This window comes from Zalophus californianus, chromosome 5 (assembly GCF_009762305.2).
Source record: "Zalophus californianus isolate mZalCal1 chromosome 5, mZalCal1.pri.v2, whole genome shotgun sequence".
NCBI classification, from domain to species: domain Eukaryota; kingdom Metazoa; phylum Chordata; class Mammalia; order Carnivora; family Otariidae; genus Zalophus; species Zalophus californianus.
The window spans coordinates 123,334,235-123,353,666 of NC_045599.1; the positions used below are offsets into that span (position 1 = coordinate 123,334,235).

Below are 19,432 nucleotides of genomic sequence, written 5' to 3' on the forward strand. Positions count from 1 at the left end.
GTGTTTTAATTCAATTTATTTAAACTAAAGAAAACCAAAACAGTTCACTCATTTCTCCCAAACCCCCAGTCTTCACCTCTAACAACCACCAATCTAGTCTCTGTATCGATGAGCTTGGTCTTTTTACTTTATTTATTTTTAGATTCCACATATAAGAGAGATCACATAGTATTTGTCTTTCTCTGACTAACTTATTTGATTTAGCATAATACCTTTGAGGTCCATCTATGCTGTCACAAAGAGCAAAATTTCATTCTTTCTTGTGGCTGAATAATATTTCACTGTTTATATATACTATAGTCTTTTTAATCTATTCATTCACTGATGAACACTTAAGTTGCTTCCATATCTTGGCTATTATAAATAATGCTGCAATGATCATCGGGGTGCATGAATCTTTTCCAGTTAGTGTTTTCATTTTCTTCAGATAAATACCCAGAAAGAATTGCTGAATTACACAGTAGTTCTGTTTTTAATTTTTTGAGGAAACTTCCTACTGTTTTCCACAGTGGCTGAACCAATTTGCATTCCCACCAACAATGGACAAAGGTTCCCTTTTCTCTACATCCATGCCAACACTTGTTATCTCTTGTGGTTTTGGTGTTTTTGTTTGTTTGTCTGTTTGTTTGTTGATAATAGACATTCTGACAGGTATGAGGCGATATCTCATTGTACTTTTGATTTGCATTTCCCTGATGATTAGTGATGTTGAGCATCTTTTCATGTGTCTATTGGCCATCTATATGTCTTCTTTGGAAAAATATCTACTCAGATCTTCTGCCCATTCTTTAAATTGGTTTTTTGTTTGTTTGTTTGTTTGTTTATTGCTATTGAGTTGTATGAGTTCTTTATATATTTTGGATATTAGCCTCTTATTAGATGTATGACTTGCAAATATTTTCTGCCATTTAGTAGATTGCCTTTTTATTTTGTTAGTGGTGTCCTTTGTAGAAGCTTTTTAATTTGATGAGTCCCACTTGTTTATTTTTGCTTTTGTTACTTTCGCTTTGGTGTCAGACTGAAAAAGTCATTGCTAAGACCTGTGTCAAGGTCTTACTGCTTGTGTTTTTTTCTAGGAGTTTTATGTTTCCAGGTGCTACATTCAAGTCTTTAATACATTTTGAGTTAATTTTTATGTATGATGTAGGATAGTGGTCTAGTTTCATTCTTTTGCATGTGGCTGTCCCAATTTTCCCAACACCATTTATGGAAGAGACTATTCTTTCCTTGTATATTCTTGACTCCTCGGTCATAAATTAACTTACCATATATGCATGGGTTATTTCTGGGCTCTCTATTCTGTTCTGTGTCTGTTTTTATGCCAATACCACACTGTTTTCATTATTATAGCTTTATAATACAGTTTGACGTCAGTCAGCGTGATTCCTCCAGCTTTGTTCTTCTTTCTCAAAATAGCTTTGGCTATTTTTTTTGTGGTTCCATACAAATTTTGGCATTGTTTGTTCTATTTCTGTGAAAAAATGCCACTGGAATTTTGATAGAGATTGTATTGAATCTGTATATTGCTTTGGGTAGTATGGACATTTTAATGATATTAATTCTTGCAATTCATGAACATGGAATATCAAAATGACTTTAGTCAGTGAGGTGTGGTTATACCTCTCAAGTAGTTTTTTATTGTTTTTATTTATATTAGAAATTTGACATTGGTCCCTTTTTACATTTTTGCCACATTTATATGTAAGTCATTAAAAATATTCTCGATCAAACACAATTTCATCTGGACCATAGAATGTATACATATAAGCTTGATCTTGTTGAAAGATCATTTTCTCTACCATTTTGAGTCACTTCCATTTTCCTCTTCCAATCACTAAAACTGAGGTAAAAAGAAAGAAAATGTCTCACTGTGGTACAATATCAAAGCAATTGTATCATTTACAAAGAGTTTTTGTTTACTCATTTTTCAGATACTGCTTAACTAATTTTACTACTTTTTTGTGGTAAAATATACAGAACATAAAATTTGCCATTTTAACCATTTTTAAATGTACAGTTCTGTGGCCATAAGTATATTCACACTGTTGGACGACCGTTAATGCCAACCATCTCCAGAATGTTTTCATTTTCCCCCAACTAAAATTCTATACCCAGTAAACACTAACTCCCCATGGCCTCCTCCCTTCAGCCCCTGGTCACCACATCCTACTTTCACTCTTTATGAATTTGACTACTCTATGTACCTCAGATAAGTGGAATCATACAATATTTGTCTTTTTGTGACACTTAGCTTACTTCACTCAGCAGAATGACCTCAAGGCTCACCCATGTTGTAGCATTAATCAGAATTTCCTTCCTTTTTAAGACTCAATAATATTCCATGGTGTGTATATACCACGCTTCCCTCATCCACTCCTCCACTGTTGACAAGTGGGTTGCTTCCCCCTTTTGGCTACTGTGAATAATGCTACTGTGAACATGAGTGTACAAATATTTATTCAAGTCCCTGCTTTCACTTCTTTTGGGTATATACCCAGAAGTGGAATTGCTGGATTGGTTTTTGAGGAAACATCATATTGTTTTCCATAGTCGCTGCACCATTTTACATTCTCACCAGCAATGCACAAAGGCTCGATTTCTCCACATTTGTCACCAACATTTGTTATTTTCTGGTGGGTTTGGTTTTTGTTTTTAATGATAGCCATCCTAATGGGTGGTTAAAATTTTAGTTAAAGGAAATAGTTATTTTAAAATAATAGGTGACTCTCTTTGTAGTATCTTTATTCTTTAGGAAAACCACACTATTTTAAAAATCATAAAATAAGAAGGGATTTTGGTGTGTGTAATTTTTTATTTCTGTTCTTTGAATGAACCATAGATGTTAATGGTATTTTTTTTTTCATTATTATTTTATCCAGGCAGAAGGAGTTATTTTATATGAATTCTTTGCTGTAAATCTGATTTTTGCCATGGGCCTTCCCAAATCATAGCCTCCTTCCCTTGCTATATCAGTTCACACCCTTCAACTTCCTGCAGCAGCCAGATGAATAATAAACACTACCCTAGGGGAACAGTGGGTGAACTTTAACGTTGCCCCAGACCCCTGAATGGCCAGATAGAGGATTCATCTCACTGACTCTAGGGGGCAGTTGTTTGGGGGGAAAAGAGACCTAATATAGTCCTCTCTATAAATGTACCACCCCCAGCCCCCACACACAGACCAAACATCAAAAATAAAGCAAGCAGAATTGTTTGTCTTTGTCTTCTCTCACCCTTCTCAGATTGCCTGTGATGTTATAAAGTCAATGGATGTATTGGCCTAGAGCCCTATGTCCCCTGTCTTGCTTTGTCTCCTTGCTCATCTCAGATCTGCCACAATCACAACTGTGGGTAGAACAAGTGTTAACACATCGTCTGCCATGATTAAATCATTAGGGTTAGGTGGAAAACTTTTTGGATCAGTATAAGAAATTTGTCTTGTGTGAGCTGGGGATTCAAATTCAAAATCGTAACCATACGAGAAGGAAAGAAAATCATGATTCCTATGGTGTATTGTGGCAGACATGGGATTTAGAGTTAGAAAACCTCAGTTTAGTTCTCTTTTCTACCATGTGCTCGAGCTTAGTTTATCCTTCTTTGACAATAGAAATAAACCAGGCTTTGGGAGGATCAAATAAGATATCGTGTGTGAAATTTTGCTTTAAAATTAGATTATTAGGGGACACCTGGGTGGCTCAGTTGGTTAAGCATCTGCCTTTGGCTCAGGTCATAATCCCAGGGCCCTGGGGATGGAGCCCTGCATTGGGCTTCTTGCTCAGCGGGAGCCTGCTTCTCCCTCTCCCTCTACCACTACCCCCTGCTTGTGCTCTCTCTCTCTCTCTCTCTCTCTCTGACAAATAAATAAATAAAATCTTTTTAAAAAATGAGATTATTAGTTCTAATAATAGAATTAGTAACAGATATAGAATGCCAAACTCCAGCATTTTTTGCTAATTATACAAGTGTACACAGTTGGGGGGGATATTGAGGTCATTTGTACCCTGAGATGAGTGATCTTAATTAAGCACAGATTTTGAACTAGATATTGGCAAAGTGTCACATACTAGAACCACTGGCACATTAGCAAGGAGTCACCAGTACTCTCAGAAGAAAATGAAGCAATGTATGAAGGAAGAGATAACTGAAAACCCAGAGCAGCTAAAAGCCATGAAACACCTTGGAAAGATGAGGGGTCGGGGGGTGGGGGGAAGAGGGTAGCTGGTGTTAAAAGCAGGATCTACACCATGAAAAGCTTGAAATTGAGAGCATCACAATTTTAATGAGAAAGGGTGCAACCTGCCCTAAAGAGCCCCACAGTGACAAAGGCGAGAGAAATTGCTCATCTCATGGCAGAGTCTTGTTATTGTGACTTATAAGAGAGAAGTGAGGTAAGAGGTGTGAGGTGATCGTACTGTTCACTCCTGATTACTAAATACTGAATGCATTTTCTTCAAAGTTCAAAAGGAGAGATGGAATAGGAATGGGAGGGGGGAATACGAGGAAGGGAGTCACATTGCCATATTCTGTAGAGTGAGGTCTCTGGAATCTTCCATAACCCGTCACTTCTTACGTCTAATTTTACTTTCTCCATTCACACTCTCGATCCCTTGCGGCAACCTGTCTTGATCAGCTTGCCAACACCTTCCTCTTCTGAGCAGTTCTCTTCTCATAGAACTTTCACATGCTGGGGAGGAAGTTTCTAGAAAACCCCACAGATGGCCTCATCTCCCTACCCCAGCGCACTCCATGTTGGCCATATACTTTCGGTTTCTAACTTCTTGTCAAGTGTAGAGAGGGAACTCACTGTCCAAGCTCCTGTGTTTTTGTGCCTGTGCTGGGGGGGAACGTGGAGGCTGAGAAAAAAGGAAGCAGGGCATTTCTATTTTCTTTTTCCTGTGTCAAACAGCATCTTTCTCAGCCACCAAGAATTTTTACTTCAGATTTCATATGTTTTTAACAAAGTAAGTTTGGTTTGGCTGGTTTATACTACTTATATATAAAAATAGAATAACCAGGGGCACCTGGGGGGCTCAGTCAGTTAAGTGTCTGACTCGATCTCAGCTCAGGTTTTCATCTCACGGTCATGAGGTCAAGCCCCAATGTGGAGCTTACTTTAAAAAAAAAAATAGAATAACCACTAGAAATAGCAGATGAAATTAAGATCTCTTTGAGATGACAGAGTAGGAGGCCCGGGAAAAATGAGAGGACTTATATTGCATAATTGTCAATACTTAAATATTATCTTAAGATCCAAATAAGCCACTAGTAAGATATCTATGAAAACACTTTAATTCTCTACAAGTTCATTGGTCAAAATGTAAATTCCTGAGAGACTGTTCTCTAATTTGGTATATTTAGTTAACTCAGGCTACATGAATTACACAGCAAGCAAATGTAAGTTAAATCTGCTATAAAAACTTTATAAAACGGAGCAACAAAATAAATGGTTCTGGGACTGTTTGTGGTTCTGTACTATTTGCATCGGACTCTATATTCTCTGCATCCTGTCACCATGCCATTAGCATCAAAGAGTCAAAAACTTAGAGCAGAACAAATTTCAGAAACACGTAGGAAGTCTTATTGAACTTCCTTACCCGTTTTGCGTAAGCCATCAGAAGCCATGACAAAGTCAAGACTGTGTTGGCGCAGGAGCTATTTAGTAGGATAACCAGAAAGAGGTTCGAAGGCTCTCATTTGTAGAAAGATGGTGATTTTCAAGCCTGGTCTTTAAAGACAGAAGGTACACAAAAGCCTAAAGGATCAATATACCTTGAGAGTCCAGGGTGACACCGAATTTGGAAAATGGGCCATCACCATCTGAGATTTACCAGCCACTGAACTATCTTGCTTCCTCTACTTCAATCCACTCTAAAGGAGAGAACACAGTAGGAGCGAGGAGAGGATCCAGCACAACAGGTGCCTGAGGTAATACAAGAGGGATTAATGATAGAGAGGTTTTCTGCTAAGGTACTTAGACCAGCCTCCTGCGGGACAATGGCCGAGTTCACCTGTGTTGAGGGAAGCCAAGCAACACTCCCAGAGAGACCCCAGTCATGCCAGGTGTCTTCTTCTGACTATATTACCCCTCACCACCCAAGGCTGGCTGCTGGGGTTGTCTGCAATTCCAGCTCTACCTTTACAAGTCACCGAGAAAAATGTGAGGGCTTGCCCCACCGCTTCCACCACCAGCTCCTCCTCCCTGTGCCCTTGCCCAGTCTGCAGCAGCCTGATCTTGCCCCAAGAACTCAATTTGTGGTGAGAAGCACGTTCCCACATCCTGTTGAAAAGGGGCCTGATGCTCCCTCCAACTTCAGAGGCTCAGCCAACTGGAATCCATCACAGCCCATTCACAATGAGGTAGAGACTCTATTAGACAGAGAGCTCTTAAAAATAGAGTTGTGACAAGAGTTCAAAACTCTTGAGGAAGCTCAGGAAATCGTGTCCTCAGCTATCATCTGTGTGCTTAGTCATGTGAAATTCAAGTAAATTCAGCCCATCAGCCAGTATGGTATGTGTGATAGACATTATGGAAAGAAATGTGCCAGGCATTACGGAGTGCTTGTTTGAATGGGTGGTGGCAGAGGGGTGCTATTTTTGAGGAGGAAAAATAAAACTAGTTTCCTGCTTTTACATCTCCTTGGGGAAACAGTACACACAGTAAGTACTTAAATTATGACCCATTAAGTACCTAAATATTTAGACAGTGTTGATGGGGATGAAAAAAAGTGTACCACAGTTTCATTATCTCTAGTGCGACCTGCCTTCTACTATCTTGTAAGAAGTTGTCACAAGTACTGTATTTTCAGCCAACTTCTATTGACTCTATCGTTACAACCAATACCAAGGAGAAAGGTTTTATTATGTAATTTCTGACAATAAACAGTTTTAAGAAAGCTTATTTTCAGATTAAAGCAATTCCCTTTTCCAAGTTCACTGAGTAGAGATTAAATCTCTTTAAAAAGAAAAGACAACTTATTACTCCTGGGTGTGTGCGCACATGCGCCCACCCACTCAAAAGGGGTGGAGGACTTGGTCGTGGGGAACATACCTGTTATTTTCTTTAATCTAGTCAATAGAAACCTGTGAAGTTGGATACCATTGCCTTGTGAAAGTATGAACTGCTTGAGTATATTACAGATTTTCACCAGCCTGCTTCCTACCTCAAAGATGGCAAGTTTATTTGGCTTAGGAAAGAACTTTCTACCTTCTCAGTCTTTTTATTATACCTTCTTATCAGTCCTTTGCTGAATAGGTTTGAGTAACATGAACCAACACGCTGGTAGAAGCTGGGCTCTCTCGTACGGCACCCCACCCTCACCTGCCTTCATCCCTCTTCCATTCACTCTGACTACAGTCTCTGAGGCCTTGGGCAGGCCTAGGGCTGGCGTCCTGGAATGTTTTTCCTTTACATATGCACCTCCTTGCAACCTGCTCTTATCCTCTGATGCCATTATACCTGGAGTCCTGTTCCGGGGAATGGCGGAAGTGGTATGAACTACTTTTATTCTATGAGAACCATCAATTCAGACCATAAGTCACAGGGAAAACATGACTTAACAACAAAAAAAAGAAACAATAACATAATAAGAAAAAAAATCCACATATAGTAAAATTCATCCATGAAGAAAGAAAGAAACAAACCAATTTGGGTAAACTGTTATTAATTGCTGTCTCCCTCACGATTAAAAGCATTACATGCAATCAAGTGCAAATCACTTTCTTCTCCTTTTCCCTGGGCTATATAGGGGAAAATAACAGCATCCGTAAGAGTGGTTTGCTCTCGTCATGCTTTAATTATAAAAGTAACACATCTTAACAGAGGTAAAAGGGAGCTTCAGTTATTTTAAAGTTATTAGTTACCCATGATTCATGGCTGTTTTATTTCTTTTGCGCTTTATAAATGAAACTTTGCAAAGATGAGACTTTCAAAGACATGGAACTTTGAAAACAATCTCTAATGGTAGTTTCTTTTTTTGTATTATTTAGGGGCTTGGGGGGCTTTGTTTGGCTTTTCTTACACAGTTATTGATAAGTTTTAGATTATATTCTATTACAAAAATTAAAGGCGGACTTTCTGGTAAGGTGTTTCCAATAATCCAGGAGCAATAAGATTAACTCTGGGCTTCTCGACTTCAGGACTATCTGGACTGATAATACTTTGTTGAGGCGCTGCCCTGTGCATTGTAGGCTGTTCAGCAGTATCTCTGGCTTCTACTCACCGGATGCCAAGAGCATTGCCTCAGTCAGTCGTTTCAATCAAAGGTTTCTCCAGACGTTGCCAAAAGGGCTTCTCCTTGAGAACCACAGGATTCATCTAATATCCAATATATATTTAAAAGTAAGAGCAGTGTAGGGGCACCCAGGTGGCTCAGTCGTTAAGCATCTGTGTAGGGGCACCCAGGTGGCTCAGTCGTTAAGCATCTGCCTTCGGCTCAGGTCATGATCCCAGGGTCCTGGGATCGAGCCCCGCGTCAGGCTCCCTGCTCAGCGGGAAGCCTGCTTCTCCTCCCTCTGCTCCTCCCCCACCAACTCGTGCTCACTCTCTCTCTCAACTAAATAAATAACATCTTTAAAAAAAAAAGTATGAGCACTATAAAAATAAATCCAAAACCAAGCAAAACCCTGTTATCAATGACAGTCATAGGGTGTTTTTAATTTTCCATATGAAAATATGTAGACAAACTGCTGCAAAGAGAAACATTTTCTTAACGTGTACAGTTTCTTGATGTCTGTCCTAAATGTCATCTCAGCCTTTAAGTATGTACTTGATCAATTATCTTCATATAAGTTGCTAAGAGCAAAGGAAGATTTTCTGGATTCTAGAGTTGTTAACTAGAAACCCAGAGGATGTAGCAAAACCCTTTTTATTAGCAGCCGTCTTCCTAGGGGCTGTGGCAAATGTGATGTTTATGCCAGTGAAGGCACATAATTCTGAGAAAGGAAAAATATATGGAGGCTAAAGGAAATTTATTTCTATCAAGAGCATTTCTACAATTACATCTGCGCAATTATAGAGCAATGAATGGGAGGAGTTTGGACTAAACATTATATAGGTACACAACAGACAAATAATAATGAATTGCTTCAAATGATTTTGGAAAAGAAACAAACAATTTGAGATGAAATGTTTGATCTACTTAAAGTATCCTGAACTCTGAAGTCTTCCAGATGTAAAATACCTGTTCTTCAGAATAAGCAGAAGCCCAATCTTTAAAATTATTAAGAATTAAAAAGGTCCTGCAAACTAATGTCAAGTTTTATTAAGGGGAAAGTCGATGCAAAGTACACTAGTACTCTCTGTAGTATCTTCTCACTAAAACTGCTCTAAAAATAAAAAATAAAATAAAACCTATCTTTTTAAAAAAAGGTTGTGCAAATAATATGCACTGATATGGATCAATTATAAGAGAAAATAACAGAGTTAATATTGAAAATATTTAACAACGGGAATCACACGAAGTACCGAGCAATCAGAATGGTTGCTGATGATATATCCAGTTGTGCAGGTGTGTACCAACTGAATATCAGTTCTGGAAAAAAGCAGGCTGTGAAGCAGAAGTTTCCACTTGTGCAAAAAGTTGGGACAGGAAGGATGCTTGTGTAAGTTCATATATATTTGTATATGCACAGCTTAGAAATATACATAAGAAACTGAGGACAGTAGTTGCCTCTGGTGAGGAACTGGGTAAATTCACCATGTAATTTATTGTTTAAAGCAGGTCAATTTTGAGAGTAAATGTGAATGTTATTAATAGTTCTTCTGGGACAATAGGTATAAACTTGTCCTATACTGTTAAGTCAGGATATATGATACCCCTAGAACTGGGGCAATAGGGCTTAGAGTTTCAAGGCTTAGAGTTGGCTGAATTTTCACTCTATCATACAATGATACATGGCTCCTGTACTCTTTCTAAGGTTTTTTTAAGATTTATTTATTTATTTGAGAAAGAGAGACCGACAGGAAGTGCACTAGAGGGGGCAGGGGCAGAGAGGGGAAGGACAGAGAGAGAGAGGGAGAGAGAATCTCGAGCAGGCTCCACGCTGAGTATGGGGCTCAATTCCCACGACCCTGAGATCATGACCTGAGCCAAAACCAAGAGTCAGACGCTTAACCGACTGAGCCACCCAGGCGCCCCTCTTTTTAACTTTCTTTAAAAGTAAAAAGAACCCTGGAAAATGGAATGGTTATTCAATCTACAATGAAATGGGAGAATGTTAAAAAAATTTTTTAATCTTTTTTTCCTTTCTATCCTTATGATTATGAAAGAAATCTAGCTATTATTGTTAAGATTAAGGGCAAATCTGGATGTTGAAAATTTGGTCCAATAAACTTGTAACAATGAAAATGATGAAACAACTTCTAAAGCTAAGCAGTCAGAATAAGTGGTCACATAGTTGTAGAGTTTGGGCTATTGATTTGCCAGACATATTAGTGTAAGCTCAGAGGCTGCTCCCATTTCTTCAAAGTGTCCTACATAAGAATGTATTACTATTTCTTTCCCTGTCTTCCAACATTCATTGAAAAGTTTTGAAGTGTAGGTAAACCAAACTCAAACATAGTAACTCCATTATGTTATCTAGCAGTATGTTTGTTTCAGTCACATTGATTTAAAATTAGAACATAATGTAGCATAATGTATAAACTTGCCAAATCACTATGTTGTTCACCAAAAACTAATGTAACATTGTATGTCAACTATACTCAAAAATTCATAAATAAATAAATAAATAAATAAATAAAATTAGAACGTAATATTAACAATTATAACTTAAGAATTTGGTCACCTGGAGAAAATGATGTTATGTGAATAGTGAATTAGAAAAAACAATGTTGGCAGACAATCTTTGGATGTATAGTACATGTAATTCTTAACCTAGGAACTTTACATGCATTAACCCATTTAATCCTGATTTAAGAACAAAATCCTGTGGAAAAATAGGTACTGTTATTATTCTCATTTTACAGATGAAGAAAACTGAGTCTCAGAGAGGTTAAGAAACTTGCTAGGATATGTAGCCAGTAAATGGCAAAGTCAAGATTTGAACCCAAGTGGATAATTCTAGAGCCTGGGTTAATTAACCATGACGCTACCTTGCCTCCTGGGTCTGGGTGGGCAGCTAAGAAACTTATGTTGCAATTCCAAATAGACCATTTCCATATTTTCTAAATTAAAACCAGGATGTGGAGTTTGTGAATGGGTTAGTGTGTTTCATGGGTTTTCCCCCATGAAATCCAAGACAAGAAGTTGCTGCAACTCCGTAGGTTTTTGCTTTAATCCTTTGGTTACTGTTTCCTCTCCAGTGTAGTGACAGAGGAGGGCCAGATGATTCTTAAGGCTTCCCTTGCTGTATAAAATTAGGAAAACCTCTTACATTACGAGCACTTTTGGGAGTGCCTTCCAGAGATTAGCTTCATTGATCCCTATGACAGAGGTGAGCAAACTAAGGTCCAGAGAATTTGTACACTGCCCTAGGTTAAACAGCTAGTAAGACTCAAACCCAGGCAGTCTGACTCCCTAGTCTGCATTAACTACTCTGCAATGTAGCCTCTTGTTATAAATCTAGAATAAATTACAGATCTAGAATATAAATTGCAAAATATAGAATAAGTCCAGAATAAAAGAGTTCTTCCCCAGAGACAGACTTTCTTACATGTGGGGAGCAAATTTATTTTTATTTATTTATTTATTTGGGAGAGAGCGAGTGTGTGAGCATGAGCAAGGGGAGGGGCAAAGGGAGAGGGAGAAGCAGACTCCCCACTGAGCAGGGAGCCAGATGCGGGGCTCGATCCCAGGACCCTGGGATCATGACCTGAGCCGAAGGAAGATGCTTAGCCGACTGAGTCACCCAGGCGCCCCGACAGCAAATTTTTGTATTAATACTTCTTTATGCACCTTGTGTTAAGCTTTGGAGTTCTCTGCAGCTGTGATCTCCTTGGGAGGGTTCAGGGAAGGACCCATCTTCTCCCCTTCCTTCTCCCACCACCCAAACTCTCCCTATTCTGCCATCTTCCTGCCTATTGCCCTTAGGGATTATTTGAGGATTGGAGGAGATCACGGGGATAAAAAAAAAAAAAAAAGGTGTTCAAGGAAGACAAGGTAGAAAATAAGATGTTTTCAGCAACTTGCAGATAGGGTAGTAAGTTAAAGGAACAAAATTCAAGCTGGAAAATGCTGCTCTCATCTGGTTTTCTTCTAGTGCCTTAAGTCCCTTTTTCCCATCCTGCAAATACACGGGCACTGCAGTGTGGTACAAAGAAAAAATCCAGCTGAGGGCACCATTTCTTTTAAATTGCTATTCACAGTATTCAGCTCAGTGCCAAGTTTTATTTCCCCAAATATGCATTAGAAGCCTGAAGATGCCAGGCCCTGGTCCAGGTGTTGTGGGGGTACAAAAAGGAATGAGACCCTTTCTGGGCTTTGGAGCCCTAGACACACCTGGCTGTGCATCCCTGTGCTCACAGTTCCTGGCTGTGAGCCCTTGAATATGCTACTTAATATTTCTAATAATAATAGTTTCCATATATTGAGCCCATGCTATGGTTTTGTGGTTTTGGGGTCTCAAAAGGTGAAATGTATTTGGGTGTGTGGCCAGATAGGTGGTGGTGGGAAGAAAGAAAACATTTTCTAGGTGAATTTTAAAGCACGAAAATGGAAATTGTCATGACCACATGTGTATCTTCAGTGATTTTTTTTTTTTAGTGCTTCTGATTTTCAGATATTTCTAGAAGAACTAGAAAATTTCAAATCCTTGCTTTGGAGAGAAAGAGCAAATACACCAAGAATGTTTCCAGATTAAGTGGAAAGTCACCTTCACAGAGAAGGGTGACTATTTGCCTGCTGTCTTTACTGAGTAACATCCTAATTCTAGTCGAGGACAGAGACTGTGTAGCAGGACTTACAAGAAGGAGTAGTACATGTCCTTATAAAAGAGATGAGACTGGAGAAGCAAGAAGGCTGGTCATGAGACTTCCCAGCCAGTCTCTTTCACTTTCCCCAGCCTGGGCCCCCAAGACAGGACCAGTCTGGAAGGTGAGCACATTCTGCATGCTCATCTGGTTCCAGTTGAATCAGCAGCACTCAATATTTATAAATAAGTAGGAAAACTCACTTATTACTTACTTATTCAAATAAGTGACTTTTTCTGCCACATCCCCTGTTTAGCAAGCAGACGCACCTTAACTGCAGATGGGAACAGGAGAGCTCTTGCAAACCACAGAGCTGTTAAACGTGGCCATGCTGTAGAAAGCATACAACCTGAATTTACAGAAGAACTTACTTTCATTTTTTCAAGTATAGTTTCTATTTAAGAGGCTTAACGGTAAAATATGGAAGAAGTCCCTTATTAGCCACTTCCATATTTTCTTCAAGTAAAACAAAGTAGATAAATGCCAAGTGAAGGAAGGGTAAATCCAACAGAAGAGCTGGAGAAACAGTGAGGGGAAAGAAAAGGTAAAGTGTCACTTAAACAGAAATAAGCAAGTCAGTGTAAGACAAGCAAAGGAAAAAAAAAAAAAAGCTGAAACAGTATATGCACAACAATAGCCCTCCCCCTTCAAGAAACTCTCACAGACTATTTTGCCATAGAGGAAGATAAATGTTACAATGTTCCCTAACCAATCAGTGACGAGGCAGGCCTCAAACCAGGAAGCCCTTCGGAGTGCAGTATTTTAAATTGTGCAATTAGGACTTCTGGCTCTCAACTAGTTTTTGTTCCCTGTGCTTGTAGGATACAAAAGCAGATGTGAAGTCCCTCATGGCAAAGTTTAACACAGGAGGCAACCCCACAGAAGAGGTCTCTGTCAGCCACCGCCCCTTCAAAGTCCCTGGGCAAAACTCACCTTCAGGAGTACAAGCAAGAAAGAATCTCTTTGACAACCAAGGAAGTGCCAGCCCTCCTGCGGGACCTAGCAACGTACCCAGGTTTGGGTCCCCAAAGCCACCTTTGGCGGTGAAACCTACATCTGAGGAAAAGCCTGACAAGGAGCCCAAGCCCCCATTTCTAAAGCCGACGGGAGTGGGCCAAAGATTTGGACCGCCGGCAAACTCGGCCACCAGAGACCCTGAGGTGAAAGTGGGATTTCCGAAACCTCTAGGCCCCAAGGCCGTCACCGTGCCCAAGGAAGATGCCAAACCTGTGTTTCCCCGGCCCCCTGGGAATAAGCCTTCGCCTCACAGTGTAAACCAAGACCATGACCTAAAGCCACCCGGCCCCAAGCCAGGGTCTCATCCTCCAGCCCCGGAAGCTGAGCAGAAGCAAGCATTCCCCAAGCTGGCTGGGGTTAAAGGCAAGTTTGTGTCGGCCGTGCAGGACCATGAGCACAAGCCCCTCTTTCCCAAGCCCGTCTTTGGCCAGAAGCCATCCCTGAGTCCTGATGACACCCATGAAGACGAGAGCCCCACCAAGAATGCATCTCTACAGAAAGGACCCCCAGGTCCCTTAGGAACCAAGGCCAAAACCAGCCCTTTAAAACCAGCAAGAGAAGACCAGGAAACTAAAGACCACGGAGGCGAGATGTCCAGTTCGCCCTTTTCTGGGGTGGTTCTGAAACCTGCTGTGAACAGAGGAAGCCCAGGCCTCTCCAGAAATGCTGAAGAGAAAAGAGAAGACAGGAAGATAGAGGCTGCTAAGAACATCTTCCTGAACAAAATGAATCAGGAAGAGCCAGCCTCTGGGGCTCCTCCTGCCAAGTTCCCTAAGATGCCTTCTAAAGTGACAGTGACAGGGCCCTGGAGCCAAAGTCAAGACAAGGAAAAGGGAGACAAGAATGTAGCCACCCCCAAGCAGAAGCCCCTGCCTCCCTTGTTTACCTTGGGCCCACCGCCACCAAAACCCAGCAGACCCCCGCACGTTGACCTGACGAAATTCCGAAAAGCCGCTTCTGGAAACAGTGAGTTCTTTTCTTGTTCACGAGTTAACACATTCTGTTCTACTGCAGAGGGCTGTTTGAACTTCTGGGGGGGAAATTATACCAAGGAACGAGTCCATCCCTGGTCCTCCTGTGTATGTGGCCACTTTTTCTTTGGCAATTTTTTTCCTTTGGCGTGGGAGGTCTGAGAGGTAAAAATCCTTAGTTCTGCGAGAAAATGCCTCAGGGGCTGCCTCTGGGGGTGGGGGGAAATATATCCATTTGATTGATAAATGGTTTTGCTTTCATTTACATCCTTAGCCAGGTTTCATTTCTGTTGAATGAGGCTGAGGTGTGTTACCCTTACTACCACAGAAGAGTTAGAAAGATGAGCAAACCTCTAAGTTGGGGGTTCTCAAACTGGGTCAATTTTGATGCCCGGGGACATTTGGCAGCGTCTGGAGGCAGTTTTGACTGTCCCGACGGGAGGATGCTGCCGGCATGTGGCAGGCAGAGGCCAGTGAGGCTGCTGAAGATTGCCACTGCAGACAGCAACCCCTCGAAACAAAGTATCCAGCCCAAAATGTCAAGTGATTTTCAATGTCCAAAAAGTCATCATGTGTTTCCTAGGCCCAATATTCAAACGAGATGAGCAGAGCTCACGAAATGCCACTTGCTGTTTTATATGTTAGCTGTTTTCTATTTCTCAGTATAAAGTTTTCTGAACTTTGCTGATTCCTCAAATAGCACAGAACTAGGACCATAAGCCAGACAAAGGGGCATATTAGTCTCCTTCGGGGAAAATAGTTTCATTTCCTACCAGAGATGTGACAATCCTATGGCACATGCTAAAATTTGATGCTGAATGATTTGGTAAAGATTGGTAACCCCACACAGTGACGACAGAAGCTCATTTATGCCTGAAACGATTAATATTTTAGGCCAATAGTGTGAAGTTATTGTTTATTCTCGGGGAAGGTGGAGAAAAGATGCTTATACATAATGGAATAGGGACCACACCACTTCATTAGACATATTTTTTTCCTTATAAAACTATGGTCTAATTAAAGAAGTTCTAGGTATAAAGGTTGTTTTTCTTTTCCAGCTCTGCAAAAGCATCTTGCAGTATATCATTTGCAATGCATCATCATGCAATAGATCAATAGTCTTGCTGTTGACTAACAGATTAGTGATCCAACCTCCCATTAATCTATCATGTAGAAAGCACATTGAAGTGACGCCACAATCATCCGTCTTCTAGAAAGATTCAGCCATTACACTTGTGTCCTCCTCATCTGTCACCTTCTCATGTTAATACTGGTCCATAACTCAGAAATGTTATCTTTGTGAAAACTTCTAAAAGATCCCTTCCCTTGGTTCTTCTGTGCCTGAGATAAAAAATTAGCTATCATAGCCTCCATCTTGTGGCTCTAACTTCAGACCAGGGAAATGCTCCATCTTTATTTCCACTCAGCTCCCAGGTTTGGGTGGCGCTCGCTAGCTGTCTGGTGTTGTGCTGTTGAAATGCTCATGAAGTCTTCTGGCTCCATGGTTCTGGCAAGGTCAGCTCCCTAGCTGACTTTCAGTGCAATCAAGTTCCAAGGGACCCAGGCAAAACCACCTAGTAGGCAGAGTGGATCCTTGCCCCCTCTCTCCATTTTCCCCCCAGCCTGACCTGCCTCCCCACTGCTCCAGTACCCCAGGATACAACTTAGACTCTAAATCCTCTCATAATGTACCCCACCTCTAACTCTGATCCTTGGGATATATTATGCTCCAAAAGGGACCCTCTCCCCTCTTCAGCCTCTTTCACAAATCAAAACTCAATCCTTCTTAATTTGAACTGACCTCAGGTTAGTGTCAGGATAAAGCAATCTGATTCCTAATGTTAAATTATGAATAACACCCCTTTAAAGCATTCACATTTTTATAAGCATTTAAATTTTTTTAACTTTTTAAAAAAGATTTTATTTATTTATTTATTTATTTATTTATTTATTTGAGAGAAAGAGAGAGATAGAAAGGGAGGGAGAGAGAGACATCCCACTGACTGCGGAGCAGGGCTCGATCTCACCACCCTGAGATCCTGACCTGAGCCAAAACCGAGAGTTAGACGATTAACCGACTGAACCACCAGGCGCCCCCATAATTTTTTTTAACTTATTTTTTAAATTGAAATTATACCTGGCTCAAAAAAAAAAAAAAAAGCCAGCAAGTAGAAAATGGCATACAGTCCTTTATCTGTCATTTTCTGGGTCTTCCCAGCCTCTGCCCCACAAAAACCACTTTTCTTAATTTCTATGTCCATCCAGCTTCCTTAGGTTTATGTAAGCAAATATAAATATAGATACTAGGGGCTCCTGGGTGGCTCAGTTGTTAAGCGTCTGCCTTCGGCTCAGGTCATGATCCCAGGGTCCTGAGATCGAGCCCCGCATCAGGCTCTGTGCTCAGCGGGAAGTCTGCATCTCCCTCTCCCACTCCCCCTGCTTGTGTTCCCCCTCTCACTGTCTCTCTCTCTGTCAAATAAATGAATAAAATCTTTAAAAAAATAGAGAGAGATACTAATTCTCCCAGCTTTATACTCAAGAAGTAAAATATTATATGAAATGCTTTGATCTTTGTTTTTTAAAAAAAAAAATCTTGTATATCTTTTCATATTTTAATAAGAGGTAACTGAATATTCCTTAGAGTTGCACAATATTCTGGTAAATGAATGACCCACCTAATTGATTGAACATTGTGCATTGTTTCCAAACTTTTTCTGTTTGAAACTATGCTACAAAAAATAACCTTGCATATGTGTCAGATGTGTTATTTTCTGAACACTGAGAATTTCTTAAAAGGCAGGTCTGCTGACTCCTGATCCCACCACTGCGACTTTCACCAAACCATACTAAGTAATTTAGCATTCCACTTAGGAAGATTAAGAATATATATACCAGCTCTAGAAAATATAGGGTGTTCGAATTAACCAATGCTTCATCTAATAACTCTGCAGGTTTTCAAAACTCTTAACACTATTTTCTTAGCCTTCTACCTGATTCCTTCCTTTCCAGGTTCACATCCAATTCCTTAAACCTCTTGCCCATACCTACCCTCCATCTTTTATCATCTTTGTCCAATATATTGGCCATTAAAATATTTATTATTTACTGAGGACTTGTTGCATACCAGATACACATTATCCTGTTCACTCCTCCCGAGAACCCAATGAAATAAGAATTATCTGAAGAAACTAAAGCTCAGAGAGGTTGGGTAACTTGCCCAAGGCTATAATATGACTAAGCAGGGGTGGGACTGATCCTTAGGTCTCTCTGATTCCAGGGTCCATGTAGCCCTCACCATCCTCCCTCCTAGGCTTCCTCTCATGAAACATAGGGTATCATGAGATAATAAATCAAGCATAAGGGAAACTCAAAGAATCCTCATCCTTCTCTGTGTGTGTGTGTTCTTTGGTTGAAACATCAGTTCCTTGTTTGTTCATTTGTTTTTTACTACAAATACCGCTATAAGCTACATGGAGACAGACACCAGTCTGCTTAACATTATTTATTTGGAGCATAGAAATAATATATTCTTGTTAGTTGCTCAGGTTTGTCATCCCCCCCAAAGTCTATTTAATCAGAATTCAGTATTAATATTCTCTATAGCTTAGCAGTTACATTAACAAATTAGATAACCCTTGTCAATAGACTTGCCCTCAATTGAATAGAGCTTCCATGCGAAATGAATATTACACACAGTGTCTGTATTGTAGATCTAGCCAGCTTACTTACTGGTAAACCATAAGCTTGAGTATAACATATTGTTATAGCTAATAACTATATAAAGCTAATAACTTTTTTTGCCCCAGAACCATTTGGGGCTACAAAAGCCTAAACTTTCAAAAAAAAAATTCCAAAATATCAAAATGTTCTCTGAACTAACCTTTTCTCTGGTTCCTTTTGATTCCTGGGCCAGTGGTGAGAGGAATTCATCCTAAGCATCACTGTGTGCCCGACCAGCAAAGTTTCAGTTGTTAAGATCCCTTGGCTTGACCGTTGGTTTGCATGTGGAGTTAGTAATAAATCTGCTCGGAAATATTCCATCCAACCCTTTTTCTGGTCTTGTTCTTAATCCTGGAGAGAAACTAAGACTCACCTTTCCATAGGTTAGCTTTAAGAATGATCAGTTAGGGGCACCTGGGTGGCTCAGTCGTTTGGCGTCTGCCTTCGGCTCAGGCGGTGATCCCAGGGTCCTGGGATCGAGCCCCGCATCGGGCTCCCTGCTCGGCGGGAGGCCTGCTTCTCCCTCTCCTACTCCCCCTGCTTGTGTTCCCCCTCTCACTGAGTCTCTCTCTGTCAAATAAATAAATAAAAAATCTTAAAAAAAAAAAAAAAGAATGATCAATTAAGCATCCTGACAGGTGAAGGGGTAAGGCCAGCATCCCAGCAGGCCCTAGCAAAGAGCCAGTGGCATGACTGACCCCACTCCTTATCTGCTCATGCATCGCTTCAACTAATCCAGCCAATAGCAATTTGGAGCCTAAAGGTATTTGGGCTATTTTCAGCAGCAAGGATAGGAGGGGGCAGGATTTTCCTTCAT

At 40.4% G+C, this 19,432-nt stretch overlaps 1 protein-coding gene across 2 annotated transcripts in view; it reads left to right on the forward strand.

The window, feature by feature from the left end:
* The window catches only part of FYB1 (FYN binding protein 1), a 162,219-nt gene that overhangs the window by 49,549 nt on the left and 93,238 nt on the right, over window positions 1-19,432 (forward strand). For both annotated transcript variants that reach the window (XM_027606745.1, XM_027606746.1), the window contains exon 2: window positions 13,729-14,890. In XM_027606745.1, coding sequence (XP_027462546.1) covers window positions 13,729-14,890 — 1,162 coding nt within the window. The remainder of the gene's footprint in view (window positions 1-13,728; window positions 14,891-19,432) is intronic.